This window comes from Squalius cephalus, assembly GCF_949319135.1.
Source record: "Squalius cephalus genome assembly, chromosome: 22".
Classification (NCBI taxonomy): Eukaryota; Metazoa; Chordata; class Actinopteri; order Cypriniformes; family Leuciscidae; genus Squalius; species Squalius cephalus.
Window position 1 is genome coordinate 6,605,081 of NC_137143.1, and position 16,202 is coordinate 6,621,282.

Here is a 16,202-nt window from a genome sequence, read left to right on the forward strand (position 1 = left end):
ACAAAGAATTACATATTCTGGGGTTTGAGTTAGAATTCTCAAATGTTGTTCTCATGAAAAAGAAAAAAAAGTTACAAATTCAAGTTGCTTTATACAGGCTAAAATTCCTAATTATGTTGAATGTTTAATGGCTTAAGGGGTGGGAATCTTTAGGCACCTCACGATCCGATTCCAAAACGATTCTTGATCTACTTTTTTTTTAATCAGTATTTTTGTTCGGTTTAAAAGAATGAAAAGATTGTGTTGATAAAATCCACTATTGTTTTATTTCACCTGTCTGACCGACAGAGGGAGATAAAGCTCTGTCTGGCTCACTCAACATCAGTTTCGATAGGAGAGAACTTCACTGTCAACACAGGCAATATTTGTTTTCCTTTATTTATATTTAGATAAAAATAAATCATAGCTCAGGGCCATAGGCCATCAATAAACTAGATTGATTGATTTGATTGATTTGATTTTTATTTAAAGGGACCATGTGCAATTAAAAACATAAATGTAAACATTTGATGCATTACACCAGAGTTAGCCTTAGGCTAATTTACATCTGCAGTCCCCTCCCCAGTCTCTGCAGTAGAGACGTCGTCCTTACGAAAGAGAGGTTTATTCGAGTGTGCTATTTGTACACTTCTTTTAAACTAAAAATAACTCTACTTTTTCTGTACTTCTCAGAAATATAGGCTACTTTATGTAGCTACTTCTCGAAAATATACTTTAAACTGCACGTATACTTACACAGAAATACTTGTTATCGAGAATCAAGTATACTAAGTATACTTGGCTTGTAGTTTACTCTTTTGATTGAGTAGCCTATTAAATACTTTTCACATAGTTTTTCATACTGTCTTATGAACGTATATTGTTTAAAAATATTGATTTATAAAAATAAAATAAAAACATGTATTCCTAATTCTGAGTATCTGAATATGTGTGTAGGTATAGTCCACTGGTAGTACATGTGAATTTACTTCAAATCTATCCATGTTTATGGTAGGGGGCGCTATGACACATCTTCTGAAAGAGTACTGAATCTCCTGATCAAAACACAGGTGTAGAAGAGGCAGAAATAAGTGATAGAAGATTGCTAAGTTCAAAACTGCCTAACATTACCGAATGAAATGTTGAACCCAAGAAGAGGAAACGACTGAAGCTTTGAGGTGTTGATGGACTCGATGTTTTGATCATCGTTCTGAATCCCACCCGGACGACAAAATGCGATTTTCTTAGACTTTTGTTTAAAATGTTTTTTTTATTTATTTTATTTTTTTATGAAACTTACCCACATACAATTGTTGATATAGAAGGATGCTCGAATAAAATGTTTTAAAAAATGGAGAGGGTTAAAGGTATATTTCAAGTATAAAAATAAATACCTAAATAGGAACATATAGTAGGCTATAGCCTACTTAAAGTGCAAAAATAAAAAATAGGCTAAATAGAAAACTATATAATAAGTATGATATTCACTTAAAGAAAAATTGCAAGTACATTTGCAGTATAAAACTACTAAACCAGTAGTTTACTGAGAGTATACTTCAAGCTGTACTTTCATATAAAAACAAGTATTGACTAGTAAACTATCAGTATACCTATAGGTTCAGTATAGTTGCAGGACAAATGAAAAACATAGTTGTGTACTCAAGAGTTTACAATTTAGTCCCAAGTAGTATTGAAACAGTAGCCTTACAAGTATACTTCTATTACATTGATATTAGTATAATTTCTACTTAAAGTATACTTAAAATATATTTGAACTTTACTTAAGCATACTTAAGATTAACTTAAAGTATACTTAATTTTTTTGTAATGGTGACAATATTTATCATGTTTTGAAATGGAAAGACATGTTTTTTTATTTAAATGCATTTCAGCCTCATATAACCCGTAGATAGGTGTATATGTAAATGCAGTAGCCCAATGGATTTGTCTTCATTCATTTCTGTTTGACTTCCTGCTGTAACAAGTGTGTTTGATCTGTCATCTGCGCTTCAGGAAACTGCCGCAGTCTGCCTCTCAGTTCAGCCGTACTCACATGACATGAAACTTTGGAGATAAAACACATGGTAAGGACACCTTGATCTTCTTCCTAGTGAAACTAACATAAATTAGCATTTTCTATGCTCCATATAATCATTACTGATGAAATGTTTAGTTGATTCTGATACTGATAGCCTATTATGAAATTGACAATCATAAAATCTAAACAGTCAGTGCTCATGTTATAAGTTATTATTTTTATTTTTATTAGGCTATTTTTATTATTTAAATAAAAAATAAAAAGCTGACCATTGTACAAAGGCTGTGTCACACAGTGATGTGTACTCCAGTGTTTTTGTTCATCATCAGCATCAGCAGCCGAGACCCCTAAATCCTAAACGCGTGTGGTTGAGTTATTCAGAGATCTGTTCACTCTGAGAAGCAGTGAGGAGACTCTAATCATGATTTTTAATACCATAAGATAATGTTTAACCCTGGGGTAATGTAATTCAGCGTTGTCTTGTTACATGTTGTTCATTCTTTTTTCACAATGTATACTTTTAACAACTTTTCAATGTCCTTTCAAAATGATAATGAGACAATAAAAAGCTGTTAAATGTACCTGGAAACCTTTTCCATATCCTTAAATTTCACACTCTGCAATTAATCACTTTTATACGATTATAATTTAGGCCTATTATAATAGATAATATAACAGGTAAACACACATACACACACACACACACACACACACACACACACACACACACACACACACGTCTGGTTCACTAGCTTTAACTGTATATTCTCTCCTCTTACACTAACTCTACCCCTAAACCTACTCATCACAGAAAACATGCTCAATTTTTACATAAAAAAAAAAAAAACTAATTCTGTATGATTTAGAAGCTTGTTTCCTTATGGGGGCCTCAATTTAGGTTCATGAAGAGAGAGAGACACACACACACACACACACACATATTGAATTACTGTACTTTAGAATGAAATAAGTGATTACTTAAATGCGATTATTGATGTAGTTAATCAAACGCTGGGCAAACTAGAGATATTCTGTTTTGTGGTCAGTCTTATTACAAAATGGAAAAAAAATGACTAGTGTTTCCTTTCCCCTACAATATAAGTGTGAATATTATAGTGTGATCTTAAAGGGTGAGTGAATGATGATGGAATGTGGCTAGAACAGATTTGACAAAGCTTTCGTTTTTCTTTTGTCATTGACACGATTTGCGTTTTTAGCAAGGCATGCAGCTGAAGGCTCACTATTGGCTGCCGTTTCTACAGCAACCACTGTTGAGTGATGTGCTGTGCAAAGGTGTGTGGTTGAAGACACTTCCTGTGCCTCACTATTGTTCTGAATCTGCTGTTCACTTCATGACAGTTCATTATCTTCCCCACAATGTGTGATGTCGTGAAGTTGCATGAAATATGATGCAGGTTAGCAGAGATGCATCAAGGGCATGTACTCACCATTTAAAGAATGTAATAAGGACAAATCAGAAACATGCACTGCCCAGTCTTAATGAGGGTAGAAGATGCCATGATGACAGTGTGTGGTCTAAGGTCTATTGTAGTCCATTCTGCTAAAGAATGATGGCTTACAGAGATGGCTTACTTCTGCTAAAACTTCTACCTTCCCCTACTGGTTTTGATCAGTGCCTATTTTTCAACAAACAACCAACAATGCATTCTATTGAAATGAAGTCCGCTGAGCTGAAGGTTTCGGGTTCATTACAGGTTAAACTATCGATAGCATCTGTGGCCTACTGTTGATTACCACAGAAAATTATTTCGACTCGTCCCTCAGTTTATTAGGTCAAACAAAGATGCAAATAAAAGAATGTGATTGTATTAATGCGCTTACCAATGGAAGTCTTCTTGTTACCTGAAATGCTGTTTGGAACATTTATTTTCTTCAGTAATCTGAGCGAAACAGGACTTTCAAATTTTCAAATCAAGGTTTGATCACATAAGCGAAATTGCAGCAAAATTTCCAGTTGTCCACTATCAATAATGTAGTGATGGGTGAAGTACGGCTCACACAGAAGTCAATTTCAAACCAAGTTAGCGTTCGTAAAATTTGCATTAAAAAACCTGATGCAAAATCTTTATTATGAAATGTTTTACCTTTAATGGATGTCACTGAGCAACGTTAAATGTGATCAAGGATGAGGTTTGAGTTTATCAGTCGGGAATTGATTGGTTCTTGTAAAGTGGGCATTACATACAATACTAGAACAGAGCCGGACGGTTGGATGGAGGAGACTGAAAAGTAAAGGGAATATGTGAAAAATGACATTCTTTTTTTTTTGTCGAAACTCACACCTGCTCGGTTGCCTGCATGCAAACTGTTTTTTCCATCTCACACTTGTTAATATTGTGTGGTAAAGCACCCACAAGGTCAAATGCTGTTTATATGGATGTTTATATGGCAGAAGCCATCAGTGCTACAACTGTGTCATGTACTGGTTGTGCTAGTTCCTCTCGGCAGAAACACAACATTTCAGTCTAACATCACAACATCTTACCGCAAATTATTAACTCAGAATGGTTATTTTATATTTACAGGGTTGGTCTGCTACTTATTTAATAACATATTGAACAGGATATATTTCTTTTGATTTTCATAAGTGCACTTTTTACTTTTTTCATAAAGTAACACTTTTACATTTATAATACACTGATAACCACCTTAAAACACAAGAGAAAGTCACACAATGAATCAAAGTTCATCACATGAAGCTGCTCTACAAGTTAAGGTACAGAAGTTAATGTATAGAACTTGCACAGTCACGCACACAAATGCAAAACACCATCATGGGAACATAGGCTATAAAATAATGCAATAAACATTCATTTAACAACATGTAACCAGAAACCCTAATGTACATTTAAAAAGTATTTTAATGAAAAATCATCAAATGTGAGGACTCAGAATATTCAGGAAAATGTCAATCTATGTTTTTTCATTGTAAATTAGGATGACTTGACTACATTTAACAGTATTTTACTGTAAAAATGCATGAAATGTCTCATTAGATCTATTACATTTATCACCATATAAAGTAAGGGAACATACTAGTAACAAGTTAACAGGTTTTTACCTGTGAAACGCACAAGTCAAAAGGGAACTTGAATTGTTTTAGAGCTCCAATGAGAGTTTATTTTATTTTATTTATAGGAGGAAAATGTGGATGTCAAGGCCCTCCGGGCCAAATTTCACGCTCAGTTAGAAATGGCAGGTTCCGGAGGTGTATCCGCCATCAAACCTCACACGGTTGGTGCGCTGCCAGAGTCTTTAACCAATGGAGCGCTCCGAAACAAGACTTCAGTTGTGCCTCCAAGAGCAATCGTTCCTCTGAACTCTTCAAGTGAACCAAAGATGTTTCACTCAGGCCCTCAAGGAGTGTTTCCAAGACCTCCTCCCGCTCATCGTTTAGGAGCCCAGGAGAGTCCTAAAATGGCCCCTACGGAGGTCAATGTGCCGAGCAGAGTCAAACTGACAGGAGAACTTCTTCAGAACAAGTTACTAAAACAGCAAAGCGTCATGAAAGAGTCTTCTACTTTCAAACCGCCACTGCCGGGCCAAAGGAGCATATCGGAGGTAATACCGCTAAGGAAGCCGCTTCCCAATGTCGGGGCACGACCGTCGAAACCAAAAAGGCCTCCGTCTGTAAATCTGGATCACTTTCGGAAAAAAGCCCCTGTTGTTCTTCCCAAAAGACCAATAGAATCACAATGTTTGAAAGGTAGGAGCTATTTGGAATGGAAAACAAATGCCTTTACAAACTTTTATTGCTTACACATTAAACAAATCAGTAATAAAAACACATCACTCATAAATAAATATTTGCATTTATTGGTCATTTTACTTTATAATGTTAGCTATTGTTCATAGACTTTTTCCATGACATGTTAAGCAAGACTTTGTGTTGAATAAGTTTTTACAGAAAAGCTGTTTTACTTGATATATTTGTGTTTGATCAGGACCAGCAAGACCCCCAAATAAACCCAGCCAGTGGACACCATCGTTTCCAGAATCGTGAGTAATATCTGGTTGTTCAATACGTAGTTGTCTAGATTGCCAGTGTGGAAGACAAGGGAAAGCAAACTGTAACAAAGGTGTAAAGTTTTCCATATCAGTATTGTATCTCTGAAGTATAAAGAGACAATAATTCTGAATTGCACAACACAACACCTTCAATTCTATTGTGTCGCTTTATGCATGCATCTTACAGTGCAAACTTTCATCCTGGAAGTATGTGGGTGTAAAGCACGCTCTGTGGCATTTCCTGACTCTTTGTGTTGATTCTTATGAAACCAGCTCAGAAAAGCATGTGTTGTGTTGCATTATGTTTATCGGTTGTTTTTATCCCACTGTATTGTCATTAGTGAGTGAAGTATGTTCGTTGTCGATGAGTCTGGTTGGGTAAGTATCTGATCTAACTCTCATTTGCTTGTGTTGTCTGGATCAGAGATGTGCCCCCGGAGCAGGAAACGTATGATGACATCAGTGCACTCCCACCACCTCCTCCCCCGCCTCCCAAGCCAAGAGGTAAACATGAATATATTCTTTTGAATTTTGCTTGGTGGGCGATAAAGCAGAAGAAAGAATCTCATAGATTTACGTTGAGCGACCCAAGCCATATCTGGAGATCAGATTATCACAGAGACTCGAGGGTGGGCTCTTTAAACTCATGCCAGTAAGAAACCACAAAGCAGTGCCCTGGTGACCATTCACAACACCATAGCACTGTGGCGGGCAAAATATTATCTTGCATGTGTCTCAAATGTGTTGTGTGTGTGTGTGCGTGTGTATTTTTTTCTTTACTATGTTAAGCAGATAATTACAGAATTATTTCTATAAAAAATACATTCACCAATCTCTACATACTTTCATGTTGCAGACTCATGGACTGACAGTTACCCTTCTCAGCACGAGGTGGGTTATTTTTGCGTGCATGTGTGTCAGAATGAGTGAAAGTGAGGATGTATGTTTAATGTGCTGTGGTTACAGTGCTGTAGTGCAGTCTAGCATGTGCTCTAATATGCTATTTTTTTGTATTGTAGGACAGCGATCAAGATATCTATGAAGACCCAGACATGTAAGTCATACATTTACAAAACATTTACGATACAAAGATCCCTCCCCACACCACCCAGACCATTACTGAAACTGAACTGCCAAAACAGCTTGTTCACAAATGTTCATAATTATGATGCCACAAACATGAACACATTAAAATGCACCCCTATACTTAAACTACTTCAGACGTAAGTGCCCTCTAGAAGCTTGCGTTCTGCAAGTGAACGGCGCCTTGTGGTGCCATCCCGAAGAGACACAAAATCACTTTACCTTAACCGTTCCCTGCTGGTGGAATGACCTGCCTAACTCAACCCGAGCTGCTGAGCCATTTTCAAGAAATGGCTTTTTCGTCAACACTTGGTCCATTAATAGTAACACTTACTATTTTATTCTGTACGTCTATTAATTTTTTTATTTATTTAAAAAAAAAAAAATTCCTACGTGTACTGTGCTGGACTAACTGGGACTGGTCACAGCACTTGCATATTGTTGACCTATTCTTGGTTTGATTGCTTCTATTGCTCTCATCATTTGTAAGTCACTTTGGATAAAAGCGTCTGCTAAATGATTCAATGCAAATGTAAAATTGCACCGCTTGAATTCATGATATATTGATACCTTAGCTGATATTGATCAATATTAGAAAAGTTTTATTGATAACGGTCGATATTGGATATTTAATATTTAATTGCATGCTAACATTTGCTGTCATTTAAGTGTTTTAAACTCTTTATAATTTATTGAAAATGTTAAATGTAATCTTTAACAAGTCTAAATGAATACCCATTTTTGTACTGTACATTATAATGTGGTGCTAAATTTCTGTGTTGTTGTATTATTTATAAAATTATTATTAATTTAAGTTTAAGTTTGGAGGTCAGTAAATAAATGAATACTTTTATTCAGCAATGATGCATTAAATCATCCAAAGTGACGATAAACTGTTGTTCTTTTGAATATTCTTTTTATATTCTTCAAAGAATCCTGAATTTTTTTAATCAGTTTCCACCAATAAATAAATAAATAAATAAGCAGAATTTCTTTCTTTTTTTTCAAAATTGATAATAACAAGAAATGTTTTATAATAACAAGAAATGAGCATATTTGAATGATTTCTGAAGGATCATGTGACACTCTAATGATGCTGAAAATTCACCTTTGATCACAGGAATAAATTAGAATTTAAAATATATTAAAATAGAAACAGTTATTTTAAATTGTAATAAAATTTCACAATATTACTATTTTACTGCATTTTTAATCAAATAAATGCAGCCTTGGTAAACATGAGAGTTGCTTTTTTTTAACTGTAGTGTATTTCAAACCACTTGAAATGGTTTATTTGTTTATCTTATTAACCTTAAGATGAAAATAACTACTGGCTTATTGGTATTGGCCTCAATTTTAATATTGGTGCATCCCTGTATATAAGTCTAAAAAGTACAGTAGCAAAAATACTGTAGCCTATTTAATTGTAAGGGTATAAGATGGTCTTGCAAAACTTTTAGTACAAGAAATCTATAATCTATAAATAAATATCTTGTTATATTACAAGCCTCAGACTACAGAACAATCACTTAAATTATAACCTTTAAAAGTAATGTTCAACCTTAAATTAACATTATTCTTTACTCTAACTCAATTCACTCACCCTCATGAAATTACTCTTTCCAACAAAATGAAAGCAAAAAGAGTAGCATTAACATTCTTCAGAATTTCTCCTTTTGTGTTCCACTGAAGACAGTAAGTGAATTTGGTTTGAACTGTTCCATTAATTTGAACCATATTTTGCAGACCTGTTCCTGCTGAGAGGAGAGTCTCAAAAGAGAATAAAAAGGTAGAGCTGGACAAGAAAGAGCTGAAGGAAACACAGAAGCGGGAAAACGAGTATAGAAAAAAATTTAAGGTAACAATTTTGTCTGTGTTGAAGCTAAAAAGAGGCAGGATGTCATGAATGTGTTTATGTGCGTTTTCGCATGCTTCCTGCAGACAGTAGTGTTCATACTCGTGTTTGATCACACAGCTGAATGGACCTATTGAGGTGATCCACATGGCTCGTGTGCGAGAGGACTGGCAGGGAGGAAAGAATGACCTGATGGTGCGACAGGGGGAGAACGTGGAGATCATCCGTGTGAACAACAACCCTGAAGGGAAATGGCTGGCACGAAACCTGAGGGGCAGCTGTAAGTCAAATAAGCTCAAGTTTGCATAAGCTGAAGTCCTAACTGTGACATGATCATGTGAAAATCATGTTTACAGCAAAGCACTTACAGTGGAATTCTACTCCGCTTTAAATCAGACACTGAGATAAAGTAATGCAGTAAGGTTACATTTATTATTTATGAATTATAACATTTATTTGAATGAATTATGGCCGTTCACACCAAGAAGGATAACTATATTAGAGTCCACACCAGCGGACTGTATCGTCCTATTTATTGTAAGCACGTTGTCTGTTACTTTAAATGCTCAAGCTCATTTCAGCAGGATGGATTCTGATTGGCTGATTAGTATTCAGACAGACCATGGTATATTTGAACTGTAAATATTGCATAATTATCCTTTTGGCTGTGGGACTGCAGTTCTAGGTGGATTTGTACATAATTTCTGTGTATTGTCATGATGTTAAAAGACCCTTTCTGGTATCTTGGCCCATACTGTGAAATTATTTCGCACTAGTGTCATGTTCAGTTGTATAATGTTTAAGTCTGTACTTATGAAATGGTGTTTATTTCAATGTCTTTTCCCCATAGACTTCCATTGTAAGTGCATTACTATAAACATATTTTTTTCTTCATTTTTTACATTTTTTTTTTTTTTTACAAATGAGTGGAAAGAAGAGTTTAAAAAAATATTACTTGACATTACATAACTCATTGTTCCGGTAAAACAACAGACTTCTGTCTGGTGATGTATTCGGTGAACGTGATTTCACCAAGTACTACATGTTCCTGGATCAACATTCCAGTCAATCAGATATGAGGGACAAGTTTACAGTTGTAAATATGTCTTGGCAAAATCACGATGACTGATCATGTAATCATTTAGTAATCATTCATTTCTTCAGTCATTTAGTCTTCAACATTTTCATTTTTTTATATTCCCATTCACTCGGACATATGTCACAATATGAAAAAAAGGATCTCTTTCTACTTTCATTTCGTCAAAACTTTTACTTATATTTAACTACATTTTAACCCAGAATCTTCTTTTAAAGTCTATCTAGCTATCAACTTGGCTGGACATTTTCTTAATAACCAAAGTAAAATATTCATAAAGTTATGAATATGTGTTAACCATTGCAGTTGGCTACATCAGTAACTCCTGTGTGGATGTGGATTATGAGGAAGTGAAGCGTAAAATCCGTGGTCAAGCCACCCCGTCCTTCCAGCCTTCTGTAGGCAGGGCCATCGACCCAGAGTTTTATGATGATATCGGCTCCAGCGACCAACTGGACAGGTGAGACTTCATGTTGAGGGAAGACAGAGGATGTTTCTTATATGACTCAAAAGTTTGAGCTCATATTGTGTTTTCTTCTTCTCTTTGCAGCAGTTTTCACAGTGACGGTGAGTTAACGTGCAGCAACTAATCTTTTAGAGGGCTTTTATGCATTGGTTTGAAAAGTCTTTTTTCAGAGATTGTTCTGCATGGATTGATATGTTTGGGTTCTGCTATTCTCAGATGTTTATGATGACGTGGACCATGAGTTTCCTCCTCCTCCCCCAGAGATCAGGTGTCTATTGTCTTTCTTTCTTTTGTTTTAACAAATGGACCGTAGTCACCAATATTTAATTCTACACAAAAGAAAATGAGGCTGTGAGAGAAGAACAGATTGCACTCTTAGAAGAAACGTTTCTATATGAGCTAGAGTGCTCCAAAACTATGACCAAATTTGTGTCCCGCCCCTACATTAAAAATAGACGCTGAAGCTGTGGCTAAAATCGGTCACTTATTTACACATTTACTATTTTCTACATGGTGAATGGCACATAGTGCACTATAAAGGGGATAGGGAAATATTCAGCCAGTGTAAATATACTTTCCATTGGGGTGAATGAAGTTTGGTTTCACGTTAGTGTCACGCGAACCCCTGCTGCGCACACACAGTCTGCTCTGGTCCAGAGACACGATACACAGAGTGGAGTGTGAAAGATGTGCAAGTCGAGTAGATCAGGAGGAGAAACGGAGGAAGAGATCTGGAGGAAACTGGGGCTTTACCGAGCTTATTGGCTATTTTTAAAAAGGGGAGGAGCTGTTCTATATGTTATTACCTGTATTCCTGTTTCAGTGGAAATGAAGTCAACACTAAATAATGCTGCGCGTTTCAAGGCACTTCAGTGGGGCTTTAAGGGTTCTGTCAGGTGCTTCATTTATGGGTTTCTATCATGGGATCATTTTATGGATTTAATTTAAATGATTTAATCATAGTTTATTTTGAATAAAGTTTGTGAATCAAACAGCTCGTAAACATACTTCATGACCAGAAAAAACAAAGCAATAACCCATTAAACATTATGCAATCATTTAAGACATTTCTCCTTATATAGAACCTTTTTTCCGTCTGTTTAGTGCGTTCTACTGTTGTGTGCCATAGTGTCGATCACTCGGATGATGGAACTACAAAATACGTCTGAAAATGATAATAATTTAAAAAACCTAGGTTGCCAGTATTTGACTTGACTTAGACGTAGAACATCACACTCATTTTCATTCACTAAAGGTGAGGCCACAAGTTTTTTGGGGAAATTTCGCAGGCGATATTCCAGGCATTTCAATAGGAATCCATGCAATTTGGAATTTTGCATGAGGGTGAAAGATTTCCCCATGCAGATTTCAAGTTGGTCACGTAGATTTGCTGCGTTGACCATCAGAAAGCTGCTTGGTTTGAAAGTGAGTTCTGTGAGCTACACTGTAGACAATGGACCTGCTTTTGCCTGCAAAATTTGCCAAAATTTCAGTGATGTGAACGCACCTTAAAGCATATATGTCTGTGTTGTGTTCCATTACAAAACAAGCAATCACACCAATTGTTTTTCTTTTATTTGCTATTTTTGTGTCATATTGTGTGTATGAAAGCCTCTGAAGTGTCTCTCTTCAGCTTGATGTGCTTTAAACAAAACTTTCTAAATCCCATTTGAATTGTATGTTAATGGATAACTAAAGTGTAAACTACCACAGAGGATAAAGAGAGCTTTTGTTTTAGCTTCCCTAACCTGAGGCCAGTGGCTTAAACATATCTGCCAAGTTAAGACTGACCAACCAGCAATTAGTTAGGGCTAATCAGTCTTACTTTTCGGATACCCTTTTATTTTACTCCCTTAAAAAAGTTATAACCTACGGAGCCCCTAAAGGGACATGGTGAAGAAAAAAAAATTAGAAGGGAGGAAAATTTGGCAATGCTTTTCCGTTCTCCCGCACACGTTTTTGCGTTCCCACAAGAAACTTTGCGGTTATTAAGTTTCCTCCCATCTCATATTTGTTTCCAACACTCTGTACACTCTGTTATCATCACACCCTGAATGGTTAGGTGTTTATTATTATTATTATTTTGTAAAATGTTCTGTGCACTAGTGAACATCATGCATGTGAGAGTTAATATTAATACCATATGTTTTTGTTTAGCCATGATCCGAAAAAGGCCAAACAGCAGGAGAAAGAGTTGAGAAAGAAATTCAAGGTAAATCTGTCTTACTTTTGTCAATTTTTTTTAACGGTTTAACTTCAATTCTTGTTGATCCATGTGCCATGATCATTAAATTGTAAAATATAAAAGATATCAAACTATTTAACAGTTTGAAGGGCCCATCCGAGTTCTGTACAGCATGATGGTGGACCCTAATGCCAGTCTGAAGAAGGTCGGGAACAAAGAGCTTTCGGTGATCCGTGGAGAGATTCTTGAGGTTATACAGGAGACCAGCAAGAAGCGAGTTCTGTGTCGTAACAGCGAGGGGAAATGTGAGTCAGACACCACCTGCTGGGAAATATATGCTATTGAAGCTTTGCCTTCTTTCTTCAGTTCTACTAAAACCAAGAGCACAGTGATTTAAAGATCAGCTTTTATTTTGAATACAACCATTTATCATGATTAAATGATTGTATACTCTTTCTCTTTACACAGATGGATATGTGCCCTTGAATTACCTCCTGCATGAGTATGTATACATTTATGTATATACAGTAATACACAATCCCCCGGTTTCATACACAAGGCATAAGCTGTTTGAGCTGTTTTAACTGACAACTTGCAACTAGCAACTTGCACTGGCATATCTTAAAATATGCACAGCAGTGATGTTTCTTCTCTAAGGCACATTTATAAAAGCTACTACAATGTCCTAATTAAACTAATCCTGGCTTAATCTAAGCCTTGTCTGTGAAACCAGTTTTCTTCCTTTTTTTAATGTTATCCTCTGTTATCATTTTCAGGGAGAATGATGTTTATGATGACATTGACAATGCTTCAGGTACATCATTTTTTTTCTCCTAAATTAAACGTTTTACTTTTTAATGCTAGCTGTTGTAGTATAAAAAAATATATGTTTTATTAATTTTATTTATAATTATAATAGTTAATAATTCTAAAAAAATGAACATGATTTGATTTATTAATTGTGTATTTGTTTGTTTAATGGCAGATATATATGACAATGATGACAGCTGACCTGTTTGAAGATGATGGGGATCATCCATATAAAAGTGTTTTTACCTGAGAAAGTAAAAAGAGACTGAACCTCATCTGTTCCCTGTAACAAACGGATGAAATGATTTGAACCTATTTTCTTCAGGAAACTAAAGCTCAGAGTTTTGTATATTGTAGAAATAATTATTATCGAACATTATAATTATAAGTATTATTATTGAAAAAAAAATATTTTGTAAAGATTTTTACTTGTAATTATCATAGGGATGATTTAATATTTGTTAGATTTGATACCTGCTGTTAGATCTTTCTCTTTTGTGGTATTGACATTCCAGCACTGTTAAAAAAATAAAATAAATAAATAAATAAAGTTTTTATATTTCATTTACTTATTTATTGGTGGTTCATTATTCACTTGTAAACGTGTAACTGTACTGTTTCACTGTGTAACTATTACAATAATGATGCTCTTTCTTCTTCTTCTTCTTCTTCTTGCAATGCAATGCCATGTGTTTTCTTCACCAACACATCAGCACATTTTTTAATTAGATTTTTATTTTTTACAAAACCCATATTTTTCTGAAGAACAAAATTATATTGTTAATATTTTAATTGTTTTGACAAAGTTTACATGCACAAGACAAAACATTTTTAATATAAAACAAATATATTACATTTTCTAAATCTGATTTTCTAATTCCTTTCAAATCGTTAGCCTCATAGCATAATTGCCTAAGTCATTTTTTGGCCAAATTGTGATATCTGCCTAACTTTACTGTCAAACCAATGCTGCATCATCCTGCCTTTCTGCCTATGTTCTTAGCCAATCACAACACTTATTAGAATGCAAAAACACTATCTGCCTAGTCATCTCTTTGACTTAGGCAGTTTTGATACAAACAAAATGGCAGAAAACATGGGAAGACAGATGTCCAGAAGTGATGTTAGCTCTTCTGTTTGATTCGTTTTCATCTGGTAAGAGTTCATATTTCTTCAATTGTCTAGATACTAAATGTAATTTCAGTTAATGAAAGGGATTATAAACTGTATTTTAACTTGAAATCACATTTTTTGCAAAAAGATATGATGAAGTAGCTAGCCAACACTAGCAAAATATTACCTCATTTCTGGTCAGAACAAATCTTTACACTTAAGAAACGTCACCATAAAAAGACATTTAGGCAATTTTAGGCAAGTGAAGTAATTAAGCATTTACTTTTTATTTTAAGTGCAAATAGATTTTTTTTAGAAATTAGACATTTTGACTAGACATAAGTATTTGGTAAGATTTAGATTTTTTTGCAGTGAACCTATGAATGTAACATGATTTACTGTGTTAAAATACTCAACAGCATTTTCTGCTTTATTGTCAGGAAATAAAGATGATACCCTTGTAGTGGAGTTAGAGGATTTAGATAAGAGTAGACCTAAGAAAGAAGGTCATGACGTGGACATGGGGCAACAGATAGAAGAGGAAACAGCCAGTAAAGCCTCCAGAGCTGAATCAGATCCTGATTTAGTGAAATCGATGACACTGTCTTGTCTAGGCACAGAGGCGCGGCCGGTAGTGCGAGGCGCAGAGGCGACAGGGCGAGGACTCCGGGTACGTCCTCCGGATTCTGGCGAGACTGACAGGTCCTCTTCCTCCTACGTCGGCGAAGGGGCATTGTAGGAAGCAGTGACTTGACTGGCTCTGGATCAGCCGCGCAGGCGACTGGCTCTGGATCAGCCGCGCAGGCGACTGGCTCTGGATCAGCCGCGCAGGCGTCTGGCTCTGGATCAGCCGCGCAGGCGTCTGGCTCTGGATCAGCCGCGCAGGCGTCTGGCTCTGGATCAGCCGCGCAGGCGTCTGGCTCTGGATCAGCCGCGCAGGCGTCTGGCTCTGGATCAGCCGCGCAGGCGACTGGCTCTGGATCAGCCGCGCAGGCGTCTGGCTCTGGATCAGCCGCGCAGGCGTCTGGCTCTGGATCAGCCGCGCAGGCGACTGGCTCTGGACCAGCCGCGCAGGCGACTGGCTCTGGATCAGCCGCGCAGGCGTCTGGCTCTGGATCAGCCGCGCAGGCGTCTGGCTCTGGATCAGCCGCGCAGGCGTCTGGCTCTGGATCAGCCGCGCAGGCGACTGGCTCTGGATCAGCCGCGCAGGCGACTGGCTCTGGATCAGCCGCGCAGGCGTCTGGCTCTGGATCAGCCGCGCAGGCGACTGGCTCTGGATCAGCCGCGCAGGCGTCTGGCTCTGGATCAGCCGCGCAGGCGACTGGCTCTGGATCAGCCGCGCAGGCGTCTGGCTCTGGATCAGCCGCGCAGGCGACTGGCTCTGGATCAGCCGCGCAGGCGACTGGCTCTGGATCAGCCGCGCAGGCGTCTGGCTCTGGATCAGCCGCGCAGGCGACTGGCTCTGGACCAGCCGCGCAGGCGACTGGCTCTGGATCAGCCGCGCACGCAGGCGTCTGGCCTGGCTCTGGATCAGCCGTGCAGGCGTCA

The 16,202-nt window shown here is 37.1% G+C and overlaps 1 protein-coding gene across 1 annotated transcript; it reads left to right on the forward strand.

The window, feature by feature from the left end:
- The first annotated feature begins 1,998 nt into the window (after positions 1–1,998).
- On the forward strand, positions 1,999–14,104 carry LOC307150671 (uncharacterized protein). The gene is made up of 16 exons (XM_079858101.1): positions 1,999–2,063; positions 5,177–5,744; positions 5,983–6,037; positions 6,471–6,550; positions 6,903–6,937; positions 7,066–7,100; positions 8,876–8,987; positions 9,105–9,264; positions 10,387–10,540; positions 10,631–10,647; positions 10,763–10,814; positions 12,704–12,758; positions 12,874–13,036; positions 13,200–13,233; positions 13,508–13,545; positions 13,717–14,104. Exons 1-16 carry the CDS (start codon positions 2,061–2,063, stop codon positions 13,740–13,742), a joined length of 1,587 nt encoding a protein of 528 aa, XP_079714227.1. The 5' UTR covers positions 1,999–2,060; the 3' UTR covers positions 13,743–14,104.
- The last annotated feature ends 2,098 nt before the right edge of the window (positions 14,105–16,202 follow it).

Bases quoted from the DNA above. Each gene is read 5' to 3' on its own strand.
- LOC307150671 (XM_079858101.1), top strand. The intron at 5,745-5,982 runs GTAGGAGCTATT...GTGTTTGATCAG, and splicing joins AGAATCACAATGTTTGAAAG to GACCAGCAAGACCCCCAAAT. The intron at 6,038-6,470 runs GTGAGTAATATC...TGTCTGGATCAG, and splicing joins ACACCATCGTTTCCAGAATC to AGATGTGCCCCCGGAGCAGG.